General features: G+C 42.0%; 1 protein-coding gene across 12 annotated transcripts in view; it reads right to left on the reverse strand.

Moving 5' to 3' along the window:
- Window positions 1-26,569, reverse strand: part of PICALM (phosphatidylinositol binding clathrin assembly protein) — a 198,037-nt gene that overhangs the window by 21,794 nt on the left and 149,674 nt on the right. For 9 of the 12 annotated variants that reach the window (XM_089662407.1, XM_089662412.1, XM_089662405.1 and 6 more), the window contains 6 exons: window positions 24,865-24,996; window positions 24,745-24,775; window positions 21,532-21,631; window positions 14,750-14,773; window positions 3,879-3,938; window positions 3,328-3,432 (listed from right to left, as the gene is read on the reverse strand). In XM_089662407.1, the coding sequence (XP_089518533.1) occupies window positions 3,328-3,432; window positions 3,879-3,938; window positions 14,750-14,773; window positions 21,532-21,631; window positions 24,745-24,775; window positions 24,865-24,996 (452 nt within the window). The remainder of the gene's footprint in view (window positions 1-3,327; window positions 3,433-3,878; window positions 3,939-14,749; window positions 14,774-21,531; window positions 21,632-24,744; window positions 24,776-24,864; window positions 24,997-26,569) is intronic. The other 3 variants (XM_089662414.1, XM_089662415.1, XM_089662406.1) reach the window with 1 other exon arrangement.

Consider the following 26,569-nt stretch of genomic DNA (forward strand, 5'->3'; position numbering starts at 1 on the left):
GCATGAGCCGTGACCAAAGAAAAAGAACATCTGTATCTATTTGTTTCCATACAAATAGATACAATGTTTGCAACCGCAATACTTAGAAATGTCAAATCTATTAGCGGTGTCCCTGCAGAGAGCTCCGCTATGATATTTGACATTTAAAAGTATAAGGGTTGCAACATTGTATCTATTTGTATCCAAATAGAAACATCTGTATCTAAAATGGATACAAATAGATACAATGTTGAAACTTTTTATTATTCATATTCTATTTCTTATTTTAAATGTCAAATATGGCGGAGCTGTCTGCAGGGACACCGCTATTTTATTAACTGCCGGCCGTAAACGGGACGAAAATCAGCCGACTTTTTTTTTACCAATGGTGGTAACGTCGGCTGATTGAACGACCGATTTTTCGTTTTTCTGGGGGAAAAAAAACCATCCGTTTTTCTCCCCGTCTATGGCCTGCATAACATTACGTGGCTGCCGCTCACCCTGCCTTTTTTGGCCCAGCGTCTGCAAAACCTCTACTTACCCAAGACAGAAACTTCTGATCGACCGCCATACATAGTCGCCTCCACTCGACCCTTCAAAACCCACAACAGCTCCAAACCTCATCAGCTTGAGCTACTCTACCCATTCGCTTTCCAGCAAGTCACCCTTTCCCTATTGAAATAACTAGGCATAACCTGCTAAATAATGTCTCAAACAACCAAAGACCTTACCCTGATCAGTATTTCACAATCCTTACCCATGAAGACCGTTTCATAGTGCTTAATGGTCTTGCAATGACAACAAAATGTAATGGGATGGAAAATGTTGTTCCTGTGTACAACCCCTCTGCCATCTCAGTATGGGCAGGCCCTGACCCAGGTAAGAATGCACTCTACCATAATATATTGGATATTTTTCATTATCTGTGCCAATACTAGCTGCACTGCCAATAAACATGTCACAAGGAAGGGCACAGCACAGTGAATTTGTGACCGGTCTAAGCTCCATAAAGCTGCAAATTTGTGCTTCACCTGCTATTCCCTTCCAAAGAAAGAACAAACTCTAATTATCCATTTTACAATAGATACTCGCTTTGTAACCAAATCACCTTTTACAATTGGAAAGCATTGTTTTTTTATCAAGGGACCTCTGTTCAGACAGGGCTGGCCTTCGTGATTCACCGGTTTTGCATCACCCCAGACTTTGGGACTAACGTCTTAACTGAATTTCCTCTCCCAGAGCCCGTACCTATGAAAACCAAGCAAAAGAAGCAGCCATGCGTCTGTTCTCGCACGTACTCTAATGCAACATTTGCCAAATTGGGATTGAAGCATACAGTATCTAAACCCAAACACAAAAATGTAAAATACTTCAGCTTACCAGTCTTTCGCTACTGTGGCTGCAGTCTTCATTTTTTTTTTTCAGGCTTTTTCCCCCCTCTATGTTTACCTGTTGGCCTGCAAATAACATACGGTGGCTTTGCTCAGTGTATATAAGGAGGAAGCCATGGTTGTCACCCAAACAGCTTTCCTGGTCTGTGACTACACAATAGCTTTGAAGGAAGACAAGATTGTGTCAGCTTTCTGTTCAATTCACAGGAGGCGACTGACACTGTATTTCTATAACAAGATCAACAGGCATTTCCAGTATTTGCAGAAAATGTTTTTAGCCTGAAAAAAAAAACTAATGCAGCCACCACCATCTACAGAACTGGTAACCGGGAAAATACATTTTGTTCTTGGCTTTAGATATCCTTAGGTACTTCAAATGTTCATGGACTGCAAAGTAATCTAGGAAGCAGAAAATGATACTGCATCTCTCATTCATTTATCATAATAAATTATAAATATGTAGCAGAGAAGAGGCGCAATGATGTCACAATTTCCACATTGTCCAGAGCAGCCTTTCTCAACCAGGGTGCCCAGGCACCCTGGGGTGCCTTGAGGTTTCTTCAGGGGTGTCTTGGCAAAAGGTCTAAAAATTGCCCAAAACTTGTATACAAGCCAGCGGGTGGAACAAGCCTGCCTTTTAGTTACACAAAGCCACAGGTTTTCATTGTGCACCAGCCTTCTAGCCGCCAGCGTCCTGACAACCAATGACATCATCAGGTGATAAGGAGGATGTCAGTTGCTTGCACAGCATCCTATTTTGATCCTTCCCTGCCCCTTTCATTCAGGGTTTCTTTTCTCCATCTCTGAGCTAATGTGACCCACATTAGCTCAGAGATGGAGAAAAAGAAACACTGGAATACTAGTCAGTACCAGTGAGTAAAAGTGTATTTTCTTTGGAAGAATAAATCACCTCTAATGTTGGGAGTCCTACATGTGTGGATGTTGCTGTGTTATACAAAACTATTAGAGTAGTTTTTCACATTTTAGAATGGGGTGTCTCAAGACTGTCCATAATTGTAAAGGGTGCCTCAGGACTGTCCATAATTGTAAAGGGTGCCTCCGGACTGTCCATAATTGTAAAGGGTGCCTCAGGACTGTCCATAATTGTAAAGGGTGCCTCAGGACTGTCCATAATTGTAAAGGGTGCCTCAGGACTGTCCATAATTGTAAAGGGTGCCTCAGGACTGTCCATAATTGTAAAGGGTGCCTCAGGACTGTCCATAATTGTAAAGGGTGCCTCAGGACTGTCCATAATTGTAAAGGGTGCCTCAGGACTGTCCATAATTGTATAGGGTGCCTCAGGACTGTCCATCATTTTTAAGGGTGCCTCAGGACTATCCATAATTTTAAAGGGTGTCTTGACCGAAAAAAGGTAGAGAAACCCTGGTCTAGAGGACTACTTACTGGAAAAAAAAAAATACAAGACATTCTCAGAATGGCGGCAGAGCCAAGAGGGCAATCCCAATGTTCAGTGTGCAGAGGGGAAGTCACAGGAACAGCACGGATCTCTTTGTATGTAGCGTGGCTTACTACAGTGATTTTCAGTATCCCTAGCAGTCCTATCAGCGCGTTTCCTTACCGGTCACATACTCAGACAATGTTATGGGTTTCGATCATTATCCTTTACACAAAGTTGAAGGATAGAAACATTTTTCCAAGCTACTGTCATGTCAAAGGAGAAAATATACACAGAATATACACATAAATACAACACAATCATCCTAAATGCCTTCAATGGCTTGATATTTTTATTTACTTCCATTCTTCAAAGCAAGACTGGATAAATGTTTCATTTTTCAGACACTCTTTCAGTCGCCTGGAGCCATTTTACAGACTACATCGTGTGACTGTTGCCACTACGAAGCTTGGCGCTTAACACGTCACTTGGTATAAGTGAGCCGATGGCTGAATGTGCACGTCGCTGGCAGGTACACACATGTAAGATGGTTTGCTTTACCTGTGCTCCTGATACAGGGCCAAAAGGATTAGGTGGTCTCATTACAGGTTGGTTGTATATTAATGCTTGCTGTGGTATTACTGGCACAGATCCCATCTGAGGAGGCTGAGATAAAAAAAAAAAAAGGGATTAAAAACACGCAGACAATTCTTTTTTCCTACATATATTATCTATCTCTAACTAACTTATTCTTAATGATGATTTAATATTTGATCTCCTTTCATTGAAGATGTTGTATATTAGCCGAACGTGCATGTAAATTCCTGACATATATAGATCTAGCAATACACACCAAACTGAGCATGTGCAGAGTGACTGCACACTAAATAAGAGGGGGACACTGGAAAAAGGGGGCAGAGAAGTCAGGATGAAACATCCTTTTTACACAATGCAGAGGATTAACCCCTCAGGTTCCAAAGGGAGTATGACGAGCATGGTTTGCTGCATCTATAGACTGATTTTACTGTTGTGGGTCTAGTAACACTTTAATGTAAAATGAAAGGATAGCACTGCATTATGAAACAAAATGTTTGCAATAAATCTCATCCTACCATTCCAAATGCAGCTATTCCTGTAGGCGTTGTGGCTGGATAGGCCATGATTGGCGGTGCCTGTGGTAACAAAAAAAAAATAACAGATCAGTTTTTATACATCATCATCAAACATGAAAGCATTCAGCATTTCATAAACTAATGGCCATGCAGATTGGCAAAGTGTGTGTGATTGATCCAAAGCAACAGGCTAACACCAATAAAAATGTCTGCAAGTACTCAAAGTCTGTCCTCACCAGCATTTATAAATGTATATTTCCAAAGCAAGCACAGAGCAGAACCAACCAACCACCGGCAACCCAAAAAAAAAAAAAAAGTTGTAGCACCTCAATCCATTAAGGGAGACCTACTGGCGGCATCTCCTGCAAGTGATTTCTGTTATTCCACAAACATTTTAAAAAGACTTGTATGAAAAGAGGCAATCCAAGACTTGGCTGCTGGGAAAGGTCACATTCTAGAAAACAATGCAATGCTTGTACAGAACACAAGTTACAGTGAAGGAAATAAGTATTTGATCCCCTGCTGATTTTGAATGTTTGCCCACTCACAAAGAAATGATCAGTCTAAAAATCGAAAGGTAGGTGTATTGTAACAATGAGACAGAATAGCAACAAAAAATTCAAAAGAAATGCATGTCTAACAAATGATGACTGATTTGCATGTTCATGAGGGAAATAAGTATTTGATCCCCTTCACAAAACATGACTTCATACTGGGGATCAAATACTTATTTCCTTCACTGTATGTCACCGATTGTATGGGACGTACAGAATTGTACGCGAACACATCCGAGAGTCTCATACCACACAAAAGCTCAATACATCCCAAGGTTGGTTTTCTCCAAATATTCAAGTTAAAAGGGCCAGTCTATCTTAGTGTATGCCAACGCAAAATAATAATAAAAAAAGTAAACACTACATATCTGTAATAATTTGCTCATATCCCTATGTTTATTTTTTCTTAAATACCGCAAGAGCAGAAAAAGTACTGTTAAAAAACAGATAATCTGCCAGAAATCCAGCAAGCTTGTTGTTTGGGCTGACAACACTGTGCCTCTGATGCTATGAAATAGCAAGCAGTGTTGTCAGTTCTGTGGTCTTGTAGGAAGGGCTGACAACACTGTGCCTCTGATGCTATGAAATAGCAAGCAGTGTTGTCAGTTCTGTGGTCTTGTAGGAAGGGCTGACAACACTGCTTGCTATTTCATAGCATCAGAGGCACAGTGTTGTCAGCCCTTCCTACAACACCACAGAACTCCAACTTACCTCTGTTCCTACTCATCCCACTGCACATGCACACATGGATTCCTTTCCTATCAAAACAATGCGGCAGCCTCGAGTCCCAATAACCTGCCCACATACTGTGTGTAGGAAAATGGGCTCTTGGGAAATGTAGTTTTGGGGGAGTGCCTGTGTCAATAGAACTCCCCCCCAGCTGTCCTCAGATAATTTTACAATCCAGGTGATGGAAGTGCCTAGAGTAGTAATAGTAAAAGCTGATTCTTATAATTGTACTGGGACCTGATCCAGAGGGGAAGAGGGGGGGTTTGTGTGTAAATTTGGGTAACACTGCACATACTGTAACTTGCTGCTCACAATTAAAGTGGAAGACATTTATACAAACTCACCTTAACTTTACTTTTTCCCTCTTCCACAAAAGCAAAAAAAAGTTTTGTATTTTTTCACCATTTTGCTTCTGTTTTTGCTGCAAGACTGCACTTCTGGGCCCTGCTATCTCCTGCGATTACTATGTCACAGTTATCCCAGGAGGCAATTTCCTACAGGGGTTGTCCGCATGCACACAAATGCAACATAAAATTCAGTGGCCATCCACCATGATTTGGCAGCATTGTGTGCCTGCATTAATGTCTGCCAGTCAAAGGCCTGGAAGAGACCGGTATCGGCCAAGTTCCACTTATTTTTTTAGTGCGTGTCTCTAACTAAAAAGAGGCAACAAAACCGGAAAAAAAAACCAAAAAAAAAAAAACCCATTTGTTATCAGAAGTCTTGGGAAATGACCTTAATGGTTTCTAATTCAGAAGGTGTGCCCATCTCAGCTAGGGAATTACTTGGAGATTACATCACATCTGCATGGAAAGTAATGCGACTAGTACAGTCAGGTCTATAAATATTGGGACATGGACACAATTCTAACATTTTTGGCTCTATACACCACCACAGTGGATTTGAAGTGAAACGAACAAGATGTGCTTTAACTGCAGACTGTCAGCTTTAATTTGAGGGAATTTACATCCAAATCAGGTGAACGGTGTAGGAATTACAACAGTTTGCATATGTGCCTCCCACTTGTTAAGGGACCAATAGTAATGGGACAGAATAATAATCATAAATCAAACTTTCACTTTTTAATACTTGGTTGCAAATCCTTTACAGTCAATTACAGCCTGAAGTCTGGAACGCATAGACATCACCAGACGCTGGGTTTCATCCCTGGTGATGCTCTGCCTGGCCTCTACTGCAACTGTCTTCAGTTCCTGCTTGTTCTTGGGGCATTTTCCCTTCAGTTTTGTCTTCAGCAAGTGAAATGCATGCTCAATCGGATTCAGGTCAGGTGATTGACTTGGCCATTGCATAACATTCCACTTCTTTCCCTTAAACTCTTTGTTTGCTTTTGCAGTCTGCTTTGGACCATTGTCCATCTGCACTGTGAAGCGGCGTCCAATGAGTTCTGAAGCATTTGGCTGAATATGAGCAGATAATATTGCCCGAAACACTTCAGAATTGATCCTGCTGCTTTTGTCAGCAGTCACATCATCAAATACAAGAGAACCAGTTCCATTGGCAGCCATACATGCCCACGCCATGACACTACCACCACCATGCTTCACTGATGAGGTGGTATGCTTAGGATCATGAGAAGTTCCTTTCCTTCTCCATACTCTTCTCTTCCCATCACTCTGGTACAAGTTGATCTCGGTCTCATCTGTCCATAGGATGTTGTTCCAGAACTGTGAAGGCTTTTTTAGATGTCGTTTGGCAAACTCTAATCTGGCCTTCCTGTTTTTGAGGCTCACCAATGGTTTACATCTTGTGGTGGACCCTCTGTATTCACTCTGGTGAAGTCTTCTCTTGATTGTTGACTTTGACACACATACACCTACCTCCTGGAGAGTGTTCCTGATCTGGCCAACTGTTGTGAAGGGTGTTTTCTTCACCAGGGAAAGAATTCTTCGGTCATCCACCACAGTTGTTTTCCGTGGTCTTCTGGGTCTTTTGGTGTTGCTGAGCTCACCGGTGCGTTCCTTCTTTTTAAGAATGTTCCAAACAGTTGTTTTGGCCACGCCAAATGTTTTTGCTATCTCTCTGATGGGTTTGTTTTGTTTTTTCAGCCTAGTGATGGCTTGCTTCACTGATAGTGACAGCTCTTTGGATCTCATCTTGAGAGTTGACAGCAACAGATTCCAAATGCAAATGGCACACTTGAAATGAACTCTGGACCTTTTATCTGCTCATTGTAATTGGGATAATGAGGGAATAACACACACCTGGCCATGGAACAGCTGAGAAGCCAATTGTCCCAATACTTTTGGTCCCTTAACAAGTGGGAGGCACGTATGCAAACTCTTGTAATTCCTACACCGTTCACCTGATTTGGATGTAAATACCCTCAAATTAAAGCTGACAGTCTGCACCTAAAGCACATCTTGGTCGTTTCATTTCAAATCCATTGTGGTGGTGTATAGAGCCAAAAATGTTAGAATTGTGTCCATGTCCCAATATTTATGGACCTGACTGTAGCTACCCAAGCACTGTTGAAGCACCAAGTTGAAGCAAGCCAATGAACTATCAATACGCACGAGATTTCATTTATTCCTGTCTTCTGGCTGAACAGGGGATTAAATAAATCTAGGTGATTCAATTGAATAAAAATGAAATAAATTGAACAAAAAAAAAGAAAAACACACTCCTTTAGGAATCCAATTAAATAAGATATATTAAGGCCTTATTTGAAGGAAGAAGCACCTCAAATCTAGAGCAGGGGTGCTCAACCTTTTGAAGAGCAAGCTCCACTTAAGTGATCTGGTAACTGGTCGCGGGCCACAATGGAATGAAATAGGTGAAAACTTTTAATTTTATATTTTGAATAACTTAATGAACATTTTCCTCCTGCAGTCGCTGAATGCCGGTGGAAGGGAGAGGAGAATCTGGCGTTCAGCAGTTGCAGGAAGAAACTGGAGAGGATCGGTTTCTGTATACTTGAGGTCTTTCTGAAAGTGCACCAAACTCGCAGGATATAATAGAAGTGTGCTTCCTTGTTTTGAAGTCGAGGGCCACATCAGAGGACTCCGCGGGCCACAGTTTGAGCACCTCTAGACTACAGGATCTACAGAATCAGGAGCATGCAGTGTGGCAAGACAGCTTTACTGATTTCCAATTCATTGACCATTACCAGTTTTACAGCAATTGTCTTGATATTGAAAATTAGTCCAGGTTAGTGACAAAGCCACTGGATCAGCAGGACAACCGGAATTTTCAAAAATAGTTAATTGATGACCTGTTTACACCCGTATAGGTTTTCTTAGAAATAAATCTCTGGTCAAAATATAAAAATTCCAGTACATCTCTCCAAGGCTAGCATGTTTCCTATGCTTTGTCAGTAGGTAAACCCAGTAAATTCCAGCACGCCCCGAACTTCCTGTAATGAGCTGACAACACAACCCAAACAAACAGCATTGCCAAGGCTGCCGAGCTACAGAAATGAGGAGAGAGGAGATGCTCTGTGGCCAACCAGGGAAAATCTGGACACTACTACCAATACCATTTGGGATTTTAGGCAGTGTTGTCCGCTCACTAGAGAGCTAGGAGATCACTGGATTTTTAGAAGACAAGGTCTGCCTGATCTCAAGCAAGCCTCATTATCACAAGGACCTGACACGGTCCATAGCGGATAGTGGAAGCAGGACAATCACTGTCTTCTGATTGCTGGTGGAATGCTTTACAGACTCCTAACAAAAAATGATACACTTTTTTCCACCTGCAAAAAAATGTGCATTTATTATTTTTTTTTGTGGAAAGGTTAACTCAGGACTCCCCCCCCCCCCCCCCCCCCACCCCCTCAGAGACTAGGTGCAGGAACTTCCCCTTTTGAGTCACTTCTTGTCCCATCCCTGCTATCCAACTCTGAGCACAGTCTCTTGCTTCCACCTCCAACCCACTGCCCAGTAATGCTCCTTTTAGAGAGGGCAGAGCCAAGTTTAATTTTGTGGTGCTAATTTGTATGGGATTTGATAAGAAAAGCAGTAAAACAGTTCTCCCACAACCAGCAACAAGAGATCCCCCCAGCATCAACAGATTCCCCCCAGCATCAACAGATTCCCCCCAGCATCAACAGATTCCCCCCAGCATCAACAGATTCCCCCCAGCATCAACAGATTCCCCCCAGCATCAACAGATTCCCCCCAGCATCAACAGATTCCCCCCAGCATCAACAGATCCCCCCAGCAGCAACAGATCCCCCCAGCAGCAACAGCAGATCTCCCAGCTGCCAGCATCAATAGACTCTCCATAGGCCAGAGACATGAGATCTTTCCCTCAACAATAGATCCCCCCAGCAACAATAGATCCCCCCAGCAACAATAGATCCCCCCAGCAACAATAGATCCCCCCAGCAACAATAGATCCCCCCAGCAACAATAGACTGCCACACAAAAATAGATTCCCCCCAGTGATCCCCCATCAGCAAGCATAAATAGACCTTCCAAGACACCCCAGCACCCCTTGCTATTACATGCATTCAGTACAGGGGGGGGGTGCAGGAACTTTGTTCCCCTGATGAAAAGCCCTGGGTGAACTTATCCTATAAACCAGGGACAACTTCTCCATAAGGGAGGAGAGGTACATCAGCTACAGTGTGGATTTATAGGGGCACACCCAAGTCTTTGCCAGGTTGCAGCCTATTATCCAGGCTACATGAATATCCAGCCTGCATCCTGCACTGCATGATCAAGATATGATGTCAATGCAAACTGAAAGGATTGGGAGGTGGCATTATTCTAGCCTAAACTTGACCTGGACTCAAAAAGTGAAGATTTGCTATGTTATAGGGAACCTGAACTGTAATTGTGCCAAAGCAATAGTGTTTTGCCTCCTATGTCTTTAGACTCACAGCTGTACGTATGCAGTGTGAGATTCTAAGGTACCGTATTGACTGCGACGTGTAGTCTCAAGGGAGTTTGTAGCAAAATTTTTGCTCACTGTGCTTCTGTTGTTCTCTTTGCTGGAGTGAAAGCTATACTTGAGAACCTACAGAGAGATGCAGATTCTGCTTCATTAATTCTGTGGATTTGTATTTTCTGTACCCATTCTGCTTCAGTTTTCCCCCCACCAAATAGTATATAACCAGCCGAGCTCTGAAATGAGGAAGCAAAGTCCTGCTACTCTAGCAAGATGGCTGCTTATACTATACAGAGACACATGGGCTGATTTATGAAGGAAGTTGAAAGTTTTCACTTGAGAAATAGCTTATATACTCACTTTAATAGTCCAATAAAGTGAAAAGCACCTGTACATGATTGGGTATATAAAGTGAGAATTTGTTTTTTCATTACGGAGATGGAAATACTCTACTCGGGTAAGCCAGCCTAACAGTGCAAAACATGGAGTGTTAAATTAGTAATGGGCAAAAAAAAAAACAGCTGCAGGGAACCCACAGGCAACACTATTTCACTTATTTAATATAAAAGGTGCAGCGCAGGTAAGCCCTGCACCCAATGAGTATGTGCATAGCACGAAACGCATCAGGGGCTACAGCAACTGGTTGTCTAGCCACCACTGGTGGCCATCCTACTAACATACGGTCAGTGTTTTTCCTATTTTAATTACCTTGTCATTATTGTTTTACACCTACCCTTTACGGAATAAAGTTCCCTATACAGTATCACGCTATGTGGTATCCCTTTTTTGGCTCTCTTGTGAGTGCCGCCATTCGCAGACCCTGCTTCAAAGGTGACCCCAGATGGTGATACACTTCAAATACCCCTGAGCACCCTTTCAGATGTGATCAGAAGGTGTAGGAACCTGACCTGGGAGCAGATGACCTGATTGATACCTGATGAGACAGGCTATATCTCAAATGCGTGTTTTTTACGCACTTCTGGTGAGTGCGCAAATTTACTAATTGGATTTATCTGCCACCTTGGACCAGATTCTCACGCACATATATTGAGATCGTACCAGATCTTCACGTGGGCTGTTTTATTTGGGACATTTATTCACCACGCTCACCTTTTTGGTGACATCCTTATTTTTTGCACTTTAATTTGCACTTTATGTGATTTATGTGATTTTATACGCATGATGTCTTAGCGTTGCACCTTTTATATTGAACACTTTTAGGAAGGTTTTATTTGGTTGCCTTTTCGGTGTACGAGCAGCTGTTTTCTTTTACAGGTAGCGCTCACTCTTTGTTTTATCCTACTATTTCACTTATTACTGTGCTCAGATTCCATACTTTAGGTCTAGAACCTCACTCAATGCAGGGAGTTTAGTTTTAATCGGTGCAACAAAATCAAATTTAAATATAAAAACCACTAAGAAAATCACAAAAAGCTTAGGAGAAAAAACTAAATATATTATATCATAAAAAGAATTTGAAAGGCCAGTTAGCTACGGGAAAGTACTTCAGGAAGACCAATAAAACATTGGATTCTCAAGAGCAAAACAAACTACAAAGCAGAATTTAAGAACAAAAAGGGGGAAACCTCCTGCATGCTCTCTTTAACCACTTCCTGTCCGGACACTTTTACCCCCTTCCTGTCCAGGGCAATTTTCAGAGCTATCACACTTTGAATGACAATTGGGCGGTCATGCAACACTGTACCCATATGAATTTTTTACCATTTTTTTGAGACAGATAAAGCTTTATTTTGGTGGTATTTATTCACCGCTGGGATTTTTATTTTTTTTGCATGTAAATGAAAATGTCCAAAAATTTTGAAAAAAAGTGTTCTTTTTATAAAATTTTGCAAATAAATAATATTTCATCATAAATCTTTGCCAAAATGTATTCTGTTATCTTTTTAGTAAAAAAAAAAATCCAAATTAGTTTATAATCAGAAATTATAATTTTTAAACATTTTTTTTACATTTTTATATTATCTTTTATACATACTGTCACCCTAGAAGTACAGTGTCACCATGGTGACACTGTACTACTTGTGGGGGGTGATGAAGATTTTTTTTTCTTTTTTTTTTTACACATTGCTTTTACACCCATATAAGATGTAAAAGCAATCATTTCTCTTTCTCTCTGTGTGCATTCTTGCTGTACTGAGTGAGCTGTGATTGGTCACAGCTTGTCACATGGTACAAGCCTGTTGTGAATAGCCTTGTACCATGTGACCTCTGTGATCATTCACAGATTTCACACGTAGTAAGCAATGATGTCACAAGTGACACCTTGCTTACTACTTTGCATGTGATCACTGATTGGCCAATCAGTGATCACATGATCGGGACCTCGTAGAGGTCCCGTCCGACGATCGGTGTTTCACTGTGTCCGGAGGACACAGTGGGCACTGGATCGCGGTGCTGCGCGCTCCCAGGGAGTGCGCACAAGCAGGGTGCGGGGAGGCCGTTTATAAACGGCCACCCGACCCTGCACTGCCACAGTCCGGCCGTTTATATGCAACGGCCGGTTGGGAAGTGGTTAAGAACAAAAAGGGGGAAACCTTCTGCATGCACTCTTTAAAAAACTTGTTTATTTGATTTCAAGAAAACCAGAAGACATTGCTTGGAGTTAACAATCAGACATATTGTAAAATTAAAGTATTAAAAACTAAAAGGCAAAACTTTTTTTTAGTTTTGGATAGAGTGGAGAGGGTTTAGAATGACTGTCAGTTTTTAATGCTGTCTGGGAGATTCACCCTCTCGATTTGTCCTCTTTACCATCATCATTGAAAGTGAAAGCAAAAGAAAATCCCACATTTTGGGTTGTCCCCAAAAATTAAATAGCTTTCCTCTTTCCTCTCACTTCTTGTTTGGCTATGGGGCAGGAGTTGAGGGGAAATCTACCAGCAAGACACAGGAGGAAAAAGAAAAACTGTCAGGGTTATAACCCTTCCTTACTTTATCCAAAATGAAAATAAAAGTTTTGCCTATAGTTCTACTTTAAAGCAAAAATTGCACTATATCATTACTAGTTTGACACAGGTTGTTATAAATGAGACGTAATATTCTTGAGACCTGAATGAAGGATCGGACTGAACTGAAGTCAAACCAAACCAGACAGGAAACTGTCACATGACAGCAGGTCACCGTCTCAATCGGCTGCGGAGTTCCCCTTCCTGTAGCCACAAATAACAAAGGGGCAGGGATGCTGCTGAGATTGGTGACCTCATATGGCCACATGGCCATAATTGGACAGCTCCATTGACCAAATACTGCCATATTGGATCAATGCTTTGTTGCATGCAACTGTGAGGTGAACTCCATGGCTGCAGCTGATTAGGATGGCAGCCTGCTATCACGTGATAGGTTCTTCAGGGTTCGGACCAAACTCAGATCAGATCGAACCTTAGGCTCATACTGAGTGTGTCTCCAAACTTGGCCCAACATTCTCCTTCTGAAGATACTATGCTGTCAGATTTATTGTGGTAACTCTGGTGTCCTGTAATGGGATCTCAGAGACAAAGAATCCTGTCAGAGACAACAAAGAATCCTGTCACACAAAGTATTTTAACTTCGTGTTCATAAAACAGATTTTTCTGTCGCAGGGTCATCCAAATCTAGACGGTGTAACCTAAGCAATTAGCCCAATTAAACAGTCAGTCTCATATTTCCCTGCTAGACTCAAATGACCATGCTGGGAAAACAGCAGAGCCATGTTTGACTTCTGATTGAACCTCTCGGTAAGGACGACTGCCTCTGCTCTGCGAAAGCAAGTTGCTAAGCAAAGTTGACCCTTAAAGAGGAGTCAATATCTGCTTTGGTGTTGCCCAAGAATGTGAGGAATTTCATGAGACACGGGTGGTACCTAATCAGCTGAGGATGTGTGATTGGGTATTGGGTTTGTGAGATAGAAACACACATTCACAAACAAGAATAAAGACATGCTGACACTTTAGAGCAGCCGTTCACAACATTTTTTTACCCCAACGAAACCCTTGAAATAGGTCTAGTGAAACCCCTTCTGAAAACCATTCATTGGCGTTCAGTGGGCAGAAATGCACCTTGCATAGGTCATCACTGGTAAGAATACCACCCTCATAGTGCTGGTCAGAAAGCCCCCCTTTACAGAAAGTTAAAAAGACTGTCGTGATGCGGCTTGCTCTTCCAAGTGGCACCACCAAATCAGCTCAAAGTACAAGTGGCATCAGCAAGAGCAGCCATGGCTCAAAGTACCCCTAGCAACCACTGGAGGAACCCAAGTTGGGAATGGCTGCTTTAGTGTGTCTACTATCATGTAATAAAGCCAAGAGCCAGTGTCCACTTGTGTCAGGGTCCACCTTACAATATGGACCTATAGAACAAAAGACTTCAGCTAAACTCTTGGGCACTAATGTCCCATATAAAAAAGGGCACTGCACATACACTTGCAGGCAGTGGTGCCTCGGAGGCAGGCCCTCAAGTCTTTTGTAGCTCCAATAATTCAGTAAATGAATCTACACCCAAGCACAGAGGAGGGAGAGTGTAGCTGAGTAAGCGAAAGTAACCATGTGCCAACACTCCATGCCATTAGTGAAGGTAGGATGTAAGGAGAGCCAGGAAGGTGCAGTGGGGAGGAATCAAATCTCTAAACACACAATCAAAATCTGATTAGTGTGAGGTGCCTGCGCTACAGCGAAGGTTAATATAAAAGCATACCAATTCACAGCAAGGAAGGCAGTTTTTGGTTTGTTTGGTTCAACTTACGTATGGTTGAAAATGCATGCCATTCTGTTTCAATGTTCATCAGGACGAACAGTGATACAATGCAATAACACAAGATTAGAACACAAACTTACACAACAATACACAAGCACACAATTAGACTGGGTGCATTTCATTTAGATAATATCTATATATCAGATCAGGAATATATACAGTCAGGTCCATAAATATTGGGACATCGACAAAATTCTAACATTTTTGGCTCTATACACCACCACAATGGATTTGAAATGAAACAAACAAGATGTGCTTTAACTGCAGACTGTCAGCTTTAATTTGAGGGTATTTACATCCAAATCAGGTGAACGGTGTAGGAATTACAACAGTTTGCATATGTGCCTCCCACTTGTTAAGGGACCAAAAGTAATGGGACAGAATAATAATCATAAATCAAACTTTCACTTTTTAATACTTGGTTGCAAATCCTTTGCAGTCAATTACAGCCTGAAGTCTGGAACGCATAGACATCACCAGACACTGGGTTTCATCCCTGGTGATGCTCTGCCAGGCCTCTACTGCAACTGTCTTCAGTTCCTGCTTGTTCTTGGGACATTTTCCCTTCAGTTTTGTCTTCAGCAAGTGAAATGCATGATCAATCGGATTCAGGTCAGGTGATTGACTTGGCCATTGCATAACATTCCACTTCTTTCCCTTAAAAAACTCTTTGTTTGCTTTTGCAGTATGCTTTGGGTCATTGTCCATCTGCACTGTGAAGTGGCGTCCAATGAGTTCTGAAGCATTTGGCTGAATATGAGCAGATAATATTCCCGAAACACTTCAGAATTCATCCTGCTGCTTTTGTCAGCAGTCACATCATCAATAAATACAAGAGAACCAGTTCCATTGGCAGCCATACATGCCCACGCCATGACACTACCACCACCATGCTTAACTGATGAGGTGGTTGAAGGGATTAGCCCTTAAGTTTGATGTCCCGCCATCTTGTCTCTGTGAGCCAAAGCTCCTCCATCTTAGAATCAGTATCCATCTTAAGACTTAAGTCAGTATTTTAAAAGGATTGATTTTTTTGTCTTAAACTGTATTCTTGTCAGGAGTTAAAGTTCCTCTTTTTCCTTCAGGTGTAACTTCCCCTTTTTCCTTTAGCTAGCACAAGACTGAAAGTCTGCGGTTGGATATATCCTGTTGCAAGGTTATTAATAAATATAGCCAATGTTAAATAGGGAAATTGTCTGCTTTCTATACTGAACAAAAGTTCATGCTTTACGCACTTAATAATAATTTACATAAATGCCAAATGATTGGGCATGACTGACGTATGTAATATTCTGATTGGTTTATGCATACCTGACAATTGATTGGTTCTTCTATTTCCATGCATTGTTTTAAGTTTCATATATAAGTTTAAACACGGAAGAATACATTTAGTTCCTTCTGAGATACCACCTTGTGTCTGTGTGCATTTCCTGTGTCTCAGAGGGGGCTCCAGGCCTGAGGACAGACACTGATCAAGGCCAGGGACTGACGGGGGTAAGTGGCTCGAAAGGAACGGGAGTCAATTCCTTTCAGTGGTCTGCTTAGCATCATGAGCAGTTCCTTTCCTTCTCCATACTCTTCTCTTCCCATCAGTCTGGTACAAGTTGATATTGGTGTCATCTGTCCATAGGATGTTGTTCCAGAACTGTGAAGGCTTTTTTAGATGTCGTTTGGCAAACTCTAATTTGGCCTTCCTGTTTTTGAGGCTCACCAATGGTTTACATCTTGTGGTGAACCCTCTGTATTCACTCTGGTGAAGTCTTCTCTTGATTGTTGACTTTGACACACATACACCTACCTCCTGGAGAGTGTTCTTGATCTGGCCAACTGTTGTGAAGGGTGTTTTCTTCACCAGGGAAAGAATTCTTTGGTCATCCACAACAGTTTTCTGTGGTCTTCCGGGTCTTTTGGTGTTGCTGAGCTCACCGGTGCGTTCCCTCTTTTTAAGAATGTTCCAAACAGTTGTTTTTGGCCACGCCTAATGTTTTTGCTCCGATGGGTTTGTTTTGTTTTTTCAGCCTAATGATGGCTTGCTTCACTGATAGTGACAGCTCTTTGGATCTCATCTTGAGAGTTGACAGCAACAGATTCCAAATGCAAATAGCACACTTGAAATGAACTCTGGACCTTTTATCTGCTCATTGTAATTGGGATAATGAGGGAATAACACACACCTGGCCATGGAACAGCTGAGAAGCCAATTGTCCCATTGCTTTTGGTCACTTAACAAGTGGGAGGCACATATGCAAACTGTTGTAATTTCTACACCGTTCACCTGATTTGTATGTAAATACCCTCAAATTAAAGCTGACCGTCTGCAGTTAAAGCACATCTTGTTCGTTTCATTTCAAATCCATTGTGGTGGTGTATAGAGCCAAAAATGTTAGAATTTTGTCGATGTCCCAATATTTATGGACCTGACTGTAGGTCTTGCAAATCAGCTGTCCAGAGGAGTTGAGCTCAGGGCTCTGTGCAGGCCACAAACTCATTGAACCATGTCTTTAGTTGGAGCTGGCTCTGCGCACAGGGGTACAGTCATGCTGGAAAAGAAAAGGAACGTCCCCAAGCAGTTACAAGGTTGAACACAGCTGATCTTTGTATGCTGTTTTAGTCACAGAACCCTTTACTGGAAACATCCTAATTCAATCATTTGGGGGCGTGTCCACATTTGGCAATTATAGTGTATTAACGTATACGCTTCTCCATACATTCCCCCAAAAAGGCAAAGGAAGGTGTGAGGACCAATCCTGCTGCTGAAAGTAGCAGGGTGACCAAACTGCTGGCATTTTTTTTTTTTAACCACTTGAAGACCAGGCCTATTTTGAAACGGTTTATATTTAAAAAGCAGTATTTTTTTTTTTTGCAAGAAAATTATTTAAAACTCCTAACATTAAATATCTTAAGCAGAGGCCCTAGAGAAAAAAAAAGTTGCAATTTATTTATGCAATGCAGTATTTACGCAATTAAAAAAAAAAACTAATGAATTTTAGTGCACAGAAACAATACCCTATTGTTTGGTAAAATATAAAACATAAAATCACACCGAGTAAAGAGATACCAAACATGTAACGCTTTAAAATTGCGCACACCCGTGGAACGGCAACAAACTACATAAAATAAATTATCCATTGGCAAAGCTTCAGTTCCTTAGACCACAGAAGTAAACGGGTGCGTTTCAGTCTTCTATAGTCCCTATGGTCAGCCGGCAGGAACACCGGCTGTAATCCTGGGCTCCCCGGCAGGAGGGGGAAATCCTTTCTGCAGCTTTAGAAGCGATCAAATGGCTAATTAGAAACTAGGATCGTATTTACAAAAAAAAAAAATGCACCGCTGGCTGTAAACAATACGGAGATGATGCCTGTTGCTGAAGGAATCATTATGGTATAACCTCTCAAAGGATAAAGTGGTTAAAGGACACTGACAGCTGATATCAGACATCTCCTGAAAACACTCTGAATGGCATGGCATAGTTAAGTGTTACTTAACTGCCACAGGAAAGAAAAAAAAGCCCTTTTGCCCTGACAGACAAAGCTGAGCTGTGTAAAACTAATGTAGGCCATAGATGGGTCAAAAGTCGGCTGATTTTCGCACCGTTAATAGGTTAATTGGTCGGCCGGTTTTCTGGATTGACACTTTTTTTTATAGGTAAAGTTGAAAAAAAAATTTTCACGGCAATGATGGGCAAATCGGGGGGAAGAAGGAGAAGAAGGAGAAGAAAGGAAAAGGAAGGAAGGAAGGAAAGGAAAAGGAAGGAAAGGAAAGGAAAGGGAAGGAAGGGAAGGAAGGGAAGGAAGGAAGGAAAGAAAAAAGAAGGAAGAAGAAGAAAGGAGGAAGAAGAAATAGAAGGAAGGAAGAAAGAAGAAGAATTCCAGACCGCTATTATATTTGACATGAAAAAGTATTGAGGTTGCAACAATGTATCTATTTGTATTTGAATAAAAACATCTGTATCTGAAATGGATACAAATAGATCAGGGGTGTCCAAACTTTTTTCAAAGAGGGCCAGATTGGATGAAGTGAACATGGTGGAGGGCCGAACATTTTTCCGAACATTCTTTGAACCATTACAATTAAATGCAAATAAATTATTTTATGCCAAGTTAATTGCAAACGACATACTTTTCATTTCATAATATTAAGATCAACTGACAGCTGAGTTTTCACAATGTATTGAAAATAAATTTTAAAAAAAACTTGCCTGCACTAATGTGAAGGGTGAAAAAGGTAGTTGGAGCTGAAGTCTCTGCTCGGCAGCCGGGAGGGGAAGAGAAACACACTTCACGCTGGAAGCCCGGCCCTGACGTCACCGCCCGCTGTTGCTCCCAGCGCGGCGCAGTCACGCATGCGCACTGCTCTCAAGCAGAAGACAGTCTGCCACAGAAGGGAGGGCCGTGCGACATCCGCATTTACACAGACCAGGGAGAACGCGCCGCAGTCAGGCATGCGCACTGCCCTCTGCTCTCAAGCAGAAGACTGTCTGCCATAGAAGGGAGGGCCGTGGGAGGGCCACATTACACAGAGCAGGGAGGGCCGTATTAAACCAACCCCCGGGCCGTAAATGGCCCGCGGGCTGGACTTTGGACATGCCTGAAATAGATACAATGTTGCAACTTTGTTATAATTTTTAATGTCAAATATAATATCGGAGCTCTCTGCAGGGATAAAATTAAATGCCGGCCATAGACGGGACGAAAATCAGCCGATTTTTTTTACCGTTGGTGGTAACGTCGGCCTATTGAACGACCGATTTTTTTTTTTTTTTTTTTTTAAAAACGGCCGGTTTTCAACCCATCTATGGCCTGCATCAGGACTTAATGGAGAAAAAAAAAAAACGAATCTTTGGCAGGTAAAACAGCTCTCACATATGCATCTGTGTATTTAATCATTTGCCTGAAGATGAGCTATAACAAATCAAATTCACAGTGGTAGGTGGAATTGAGCTGCAAGTCCTGGGAGCTTGTCCATACAGGCTGGCAGGAATTAAAATATGTCCTTTTAATGGTAAGGTTCTTCAAAAATCTCGAAGGCAGACTTGAAAACCTCCTGTGATTCGCATTTCCATCTAAATTCTTAAAAGCTGCAATTTGCATATCGGTTTTACCACATTTTATGGATTTCAGAGGTCAGGCTGGCATTGGGTGTCGGCTGCTCTATAACAAGACAGGTCTTAGAGGGAGGTATTTAGGTGAGCTTACATTATGGAGAGGGCAATATGGTAATGTTCAACATTAGTCCCAAAAACAGGAAAGGAGCAAAGAGACTGCAGAGCTGCAAGTTCCAAACAATATAGTCATCTTTCACATGCTATGCATCCATAGAGCACAGCAGAAATCTTTGAAAAGGCAGCTCCTGTATACACACCGACCATGTGCATTGAAATGGAAGGAAAGCCAAACTATGACTATTCTTAAAAACGTTCCCTTCTCCTATTGATCCTGCCTAAAAAAAACCAAAAAGGTGTGCCCATTTAAAATCGGGTCCATTCCGGCATGACGACACAATGCTGTGGCTCCAGCTCTCCTGGGTCAGTGAGTGGCTGCTGCAAGGGAGAGGATGGAGTGCAGACAACTGCTGATCCATGACAGCCTGTGGGTGATGTTACTGCTCTGGGAATTTTCCATTGTTGAGCGCTACCAAACACAGGGGAGCTGGAGCTGTAGGATCACGTAACTGGACTGGATTAAAAACAGATCTTTTGTATACAAATAGGCAGAAAAGGTAGGTTGGGGGGGGGGGGGGGGGGTAATATTAAGAGTTCTAGTTAGGCTTCTCTTCCAATTTTCCAATTTTAAGGTTATGCAAACCCAACGTTTTATATTCCTGATATGTGTCTGCTGTACCATGTACTGTTCTTTTTGTATTGCTTCCTTTGTGTGAAAGGTGTTCCTGTCAGTTTCTCTGCATTCCTATTGAAAACTGACCACACTAAGCAGGAGAACACACTGGTCCAGGGGCGGACTGACCATTTGGAAACTTGGGCACTGCCTGAGGTCAGTAGGGGGCCCCATGAGATGCCCCTGGTACCTTTTTCATAGGCTTTTTTGAGTTTGGGCAAGGACACAGGGGCCCCATGATCCCCTATTGCCCAGGGGCCCCATAAGTTGTCAGTCCACCCCTGCACTGGTCAATTCTCTAGCTATGCTGGGAATCACCCTGCTCACCTCCAATGATCAGACTTATCCTGACAACCACCCCCCTGCGTGGGTTTCCTCAGGGTACTCTGGTTTCCTCCCACACTGCAAAGACATGCTGGTAGGTTAATTGGCTCCTGTCTAAATTGTCCCTAGTATGTGTATGTATGAATGTGAGTTAGGGACCTTGGATTGTAAGCTCCTTAAGGGTTAGGGACTGATGTGAATGTACAATATATATGTAAAGCGCTGTGCAAACTGACTACCTGTAATAAATAAACAAATCCTAAAACAAAACTGCACCCAAAATTTAGAGGTGCAGCAAAATGAAACTTTTTAAAGTCCCAACTATGGCACCTTTATGCAGACACTGTACTGGCACTAATAGGGTGAGTTCCTGGCCAGTAACCAACAATGACCATCGCTCTGTGAGAGTAGTAACCTCGCTCCAATGGTCTGATAAGCAATTTCATATTGTAACACACTAATCATGCCGCAATTACATTTAAGACTTCAGATGAACTTTAACTGCTTGGCTGGAGCTGCCATTTAATCTTGTAAAGCATGCGGTAACTATAAAACAAAGCATGCAATATCCACACACACCCGTACACAGTCATTACACAAAAGGATCATTACCAAGGTGGCTGGGTTCCAGGTAGTGGTGGGGGCCACTTTTGGCTGCCAATTACTCCCTCCTGTTAATTTCTTTTCTCCAGGCTGACTCCAATGAACATCACTGCAAAAAAAAAAACAAAAAAAAACAAAAACACCTTGTAATAATTCCAGAAAAACAATATTCCTTTCTGTGTTATTGCATTTCTGTCTGGGAAAAGTAGATAATAAAGTTTATAAAGTGTCAGTCTAGACAAACTAGAAAAATATGTAAAAGTTTCATTATCTCCTAGATTGCAAGCTCCAAAGAGCAGGGCCCTCGAACCCCTCGTGTAATGTATTGCCTCATGTTCTGTCCCCTACTAAAATGTACAGCGCTGAGCAAACTTTTTGGCGCTATATAAACACTGTATAATAATATTAATTATTAGTACAATATCCAGCTATAATTTTCTCAGTTCACTCTTATATTAGATGTCAAGATTGCCATTTACAAAATTGGCCAATGCAGACAAGAGGCTCCAGGAGGTGAAAAGGCCTTATGCCGTTTTTGAAACTATTGTTTAGTGTAAGAGCCACGCCTGTAGGCATGCTCTAGCCAATCACGAAGCCCAACCGAAATCCTCCTATTCTTTTTACATCACAAGTCCTTGCCAGCATGTTTCTTTACTGAAAGTAACACACAGTGTGCTCTTTCTTCCCCCCCCCCCCCCATTCCACAAACTCTGAGCTCAGCCACTGGATGTTAACCTACTGCTGCATGGGCAATTTTATGGGAAAAGAAAAGTGAAATTTAACCACTTCCAGTCCGGACACTTTCACCCCCTTCCTGTCCAGGCCAATTTTCAGCTTTCAGTGCTATCACACTTTGAATGACAATTGCGCGGTCATGCAACACTGTACCCATATGAATTTTTTAGCATTTGTTTGAGACAGATAAAGCTTTATTTTGGTGGTATTTATTCACTACTTGGATTTTTTTTTTTGCTATGTAAATGAAAAAGTCCAAAAATTATGAAAAGTATTTTTTCTTATAAAATTTTGCAAATAAATAGTATGTCATCATAAATCTTGGCCAAAATGTATTCCGTTATCTTTTTAGTAAAAAAAAAACCAAATTAGTTTAACAAAATATTATAATTTTTAAACATTTTTTTATATTTATGGTTTTTTTTTTTTTACATACTTGTCACCCTAGCAGTACAGTGTCACTGTACCATGGTGACACTGTACTACTTGTGGGGGGTGATGAAGATTTTATTGTTGTTTTTTACATTGACTGCTTTTACAGCCATAAAGGCTGTAAAAGCAATAATTTCTCCTTCTTGCAGCCATTGAAAACTACTGTGTGAGCTGTGATTGGTCACAGCTTATCACATGGTAGAAGGCTGTTGTGAATAGCCTTGTACCATGTGACCTCTGATCATTCACAGATTTCACATGTAGTAAGCAATGATGTCAAAATTCTTACTACTTTGCATGTGATCACTGATTGGACTCTCGCAGAGAGGTCCCGTCCGACGATCGGTGTTCCACTGTGTCCGGGGGACACAGCGGGCACCGGATCACGGTGCTGCGCGCTCCCAGGGAGCGACCCAACCCTGCCACCGTCCGGCCGTTCATATACAACGGCCGGACAAGAGGTGGTTAAACAAGTAGGGGTCTTGCCAGTCCACAAACTTTCCTCCGCAAGGTGACTGTGCTATTTTAGTAGCTGTGAAATTTATATAGCGTTTCCAGTTTGCTTTTAAAACCCGCGGTTACTTTGCATTAGATCTTTCAAAAACCTCCCTTCCCTGGTTACGGTTTTCACATCCCTTTTACGGGGTACCATGGAACCACCAATGCGCATATTTTCCCGGCTGGCACTATAGGTGAATCCTCTCATGTCCACAAAAACACATGGCCCCAGCCGTAAGCAAGCCATTCCTTCTCCCTCAGAAAGTGATAGGAACAGAAAATTTCCAGCTGCTTTCAAATACACTAAGCATGTGATGTAAGCAGAACAAGCACTCCTCCACAGTGTGCATTCAATAGTAGACTGTGAGCAGGTGCTTGTTATTGCATTTACTACATTGCAAGTCTGTGGAAGCGGCACCGTACGACCTGTAACTACTGTATTTTATGGCCACTTATCAAGAAAATTATGGACTATAATTATTTTACCGGGTTGCTAAACATGCATTCATTTAACCACTTGCCATCTGGCCGCTGTATATAAACGGCCAGATGGTGGCAGTGCAGGGACAGGTTGCCGTTCATAAACGGCGCCCGCCATTTCGGACTCTGCGCGACCGCGATCCGGTGCAAGCTGTGTCCTCTGGACACAGTGGAACACCGATCATCATACGGGACACTCTGTGTGAGGTCCTGATCATGTGATCACTGATTGGCCAATCATTGCTTATTACGAGTGAAATCTCTGAACGATCACAGAGATCACATGATACAAGGCTATTCACAACAGCCTTGTACCATGTGACATGCTGTGACCAATCACAGCTCACACATTTATAAATGGCTGCAAGTATGCAGCCAGAGAGAAGGAGAAATGATTGCTTTTATAGCCTTTATCGGTGAAAAAAAAATAAATAAAAAAAATCTTCCTCACCCCCACAAGTAGTACAGTGTCGCCATGGTGACACTGTACTGCTAGGGTGACAGTATGTTAAAAAAATATATATATAAAAAATAGAAAAATGTTTTTAAAAAATAATTTTTGGTTATAATCTAATTTGGGTTATTTTGTTTTTTACTACAAAGATAACTGAATACATTTTGGCCAAGATTTATGATGAAATATTATTTGCAAAATTTTATAAGACAAACACTATTTTCAAAATTTGTGGACTTTTTCATTTATATAGCAAAAAAAAGAAAAAAATCCCAGTGGGGAATAAATACCACCAAAATAAAGCTTTATCTGTCTAAAAAAAAATGCAAAAAAATTCATAGGGGTACAGTGTTGCATGACCGCGCAATTGTCATTCTTAGTGTGATAGCGCTGAAAGCTGAAAATTGGCCTGGACAGGAAGGGGGTGAAAGTGTCCGGACTGGAAGTGGTTAAAAAAACTAGAGCATTTATTACCGATTTAATCTTTGTCAAACCACTGAAAACAGACCCATGCACATAGCTAATAATACTCTACAATGCAACCATGTCAAATATTCATTTGCTTGAACGGACATATCCCTTAATGTATCTGAATGGCATTGACAGTCAGTTTTCACACTTACTTCTTTGCTGTTCCGTTCCCGATGCCCAGATCTTGGGAAGAAAAATAAAAACAAGTGAATGAGCAGAGTCTTCAATGCTGTGACTCTACAGCAGAATATAAGAGTAAGGCCCAAACTTACTGCCCACTAAGTTAGCCAGAGAGGAGTCCAAGTCATCAGACACCAGCTTGGATGGAGGGTTTCTGGAGCAGGGAGCATTTGTGTTTTGTGAAGCTACTGTTGGCTTGAGAAGTCCACCCAAGTCGTCGAAACCTTGAAACAAAATGGAAGAACCTGGATTGAATAATGATACAGAACCCCATTCAACAAAGAGATGCACATTACTGGTTTCATTAGTCGCAGTGTCTGAAAAGAAAAATCTACGGGCAGCACAGTGGCTTAATGGTTAGCACTTCAGCCTGGCAGTACTGGTTCAAATCCCAACCACGGCAATACCTGCCTGGAGTTTGCATGTTCTCCCTGTGCCTGCGTGGGTTTCCTCCGGGTACTCCAAAGACATGCTGGTAGGTTAACTGGCTCCTGTATAAATTGTCCCTAGTATGTGTATGTATGAATGTAAGTTAGGGACCTTAGATTGTACACCCCTTGAGGGTTAGGGACTGATGTGAATGTACAATATATATGTAAAGCGCTGAGTAAATTGACAGCACTATATAAGTACCTAAAATAAATAATACTTTAAATCACAACCCAATATAAGTGAACTTCTAGACATTTAAAAGAGTGATCCAGAGTGAGAGCTTACACTACAAGATGCCGGCTATTACCTCTACTAGCCAGAAAAGCCTCTCTATTATAGAAAGTGCATTATAATAAGTAATGTTTAAGGGTAACACTGAACGTATTCCCCTGAAAATGCCCTCATCAGCTTTGTGCCCCAGAAGGATGGAGCCATCTTCAGGCATCATCCGAGGTCAGCTCCTGCCTCCTGGACAGATATGCCTGCTCAGTGATGACAAAGTCATGCAAATCCTGGTGCCTGTGCGGTTCTAGGTAATGTTCCCAAATGTCTGCTACAAACAGCCTCTGCCGCAGCGTCTTGCCTTTTGCCTTGTTACAATGTCTTAACCCGGCGGGGAGAGAAAAGACTGAGGAAATGCTTCCTCCTGCATGCAGCAGAATGATGAAATCTCAGTCTCGGAAAAAAGTCACGTACTAGAGCTCAATGTTGGCTCCTCTACATCAAAGACGCTTTTCTGAAAAAAGATATGGTTTCTATATATTGCGGCATATCAAGATTTTAGTCACGCAGAGTTTAAAGCGGTTGTAAAGGCATAAGGTTTTTTTACCTTCATGCATTCTAAGGTAAAAATCCTTGTGTGTGTGCAGCACCCCCCCCCCCCATACTTACCTGAGCTCCCTCTCACTCAATCCAGTGATGTGCATGAGAGCAACAACTCTCCTCGGACTCTCGCTTCTCATTGGTTGAGACAGCAGTGGGAGCCATTGGCCTTGTTTACATGTGGCCAGAACCGGAAGTGACGTCATGACGTCACTCCGGTCCTCCTAGGCCATAGAGATGAGTGGTGTGAGGAACTGTCCCTGTGTGATAACATTTTGCCCTTTCTGTTCCAGCTTTCTCCCCTTTGTAAAGCTGTATATGTTTCACAGACAATCTACACTGTTTAGGGAAATGTGACCTTGTAGTCTAATAGAGTTCATACTGTATTGTTGGTTGTAGGGTTTTGTTGTGGGTGGGGAAAACCCGGTGCCAGGCTGTCTGGTGGGACTGAAGGTGGCAGGGATTACTGCCAGGATGTGCTGTATATACTGAGCTGTGTTTAATAAAGAGTCGCTCATTTTCACCCTACACGAAGTTCCGACT

This window comes from Staurois parvus, unplaced genomic scaffold, assembly GCF_062004578.1.
Source record: "Staurois parvus isolate SC_StPar_1 unplaced genomic scaffold, SC_StPar_1.0 ptg001468l, whole genome shotgun sequence".
NCBI classification, from domain to species: domain Eukaryota; kingdom Metazoa; phylum Chordata; class Amphibia; order Anura; family Ranidae; genus Staurois; species Staurois parvus.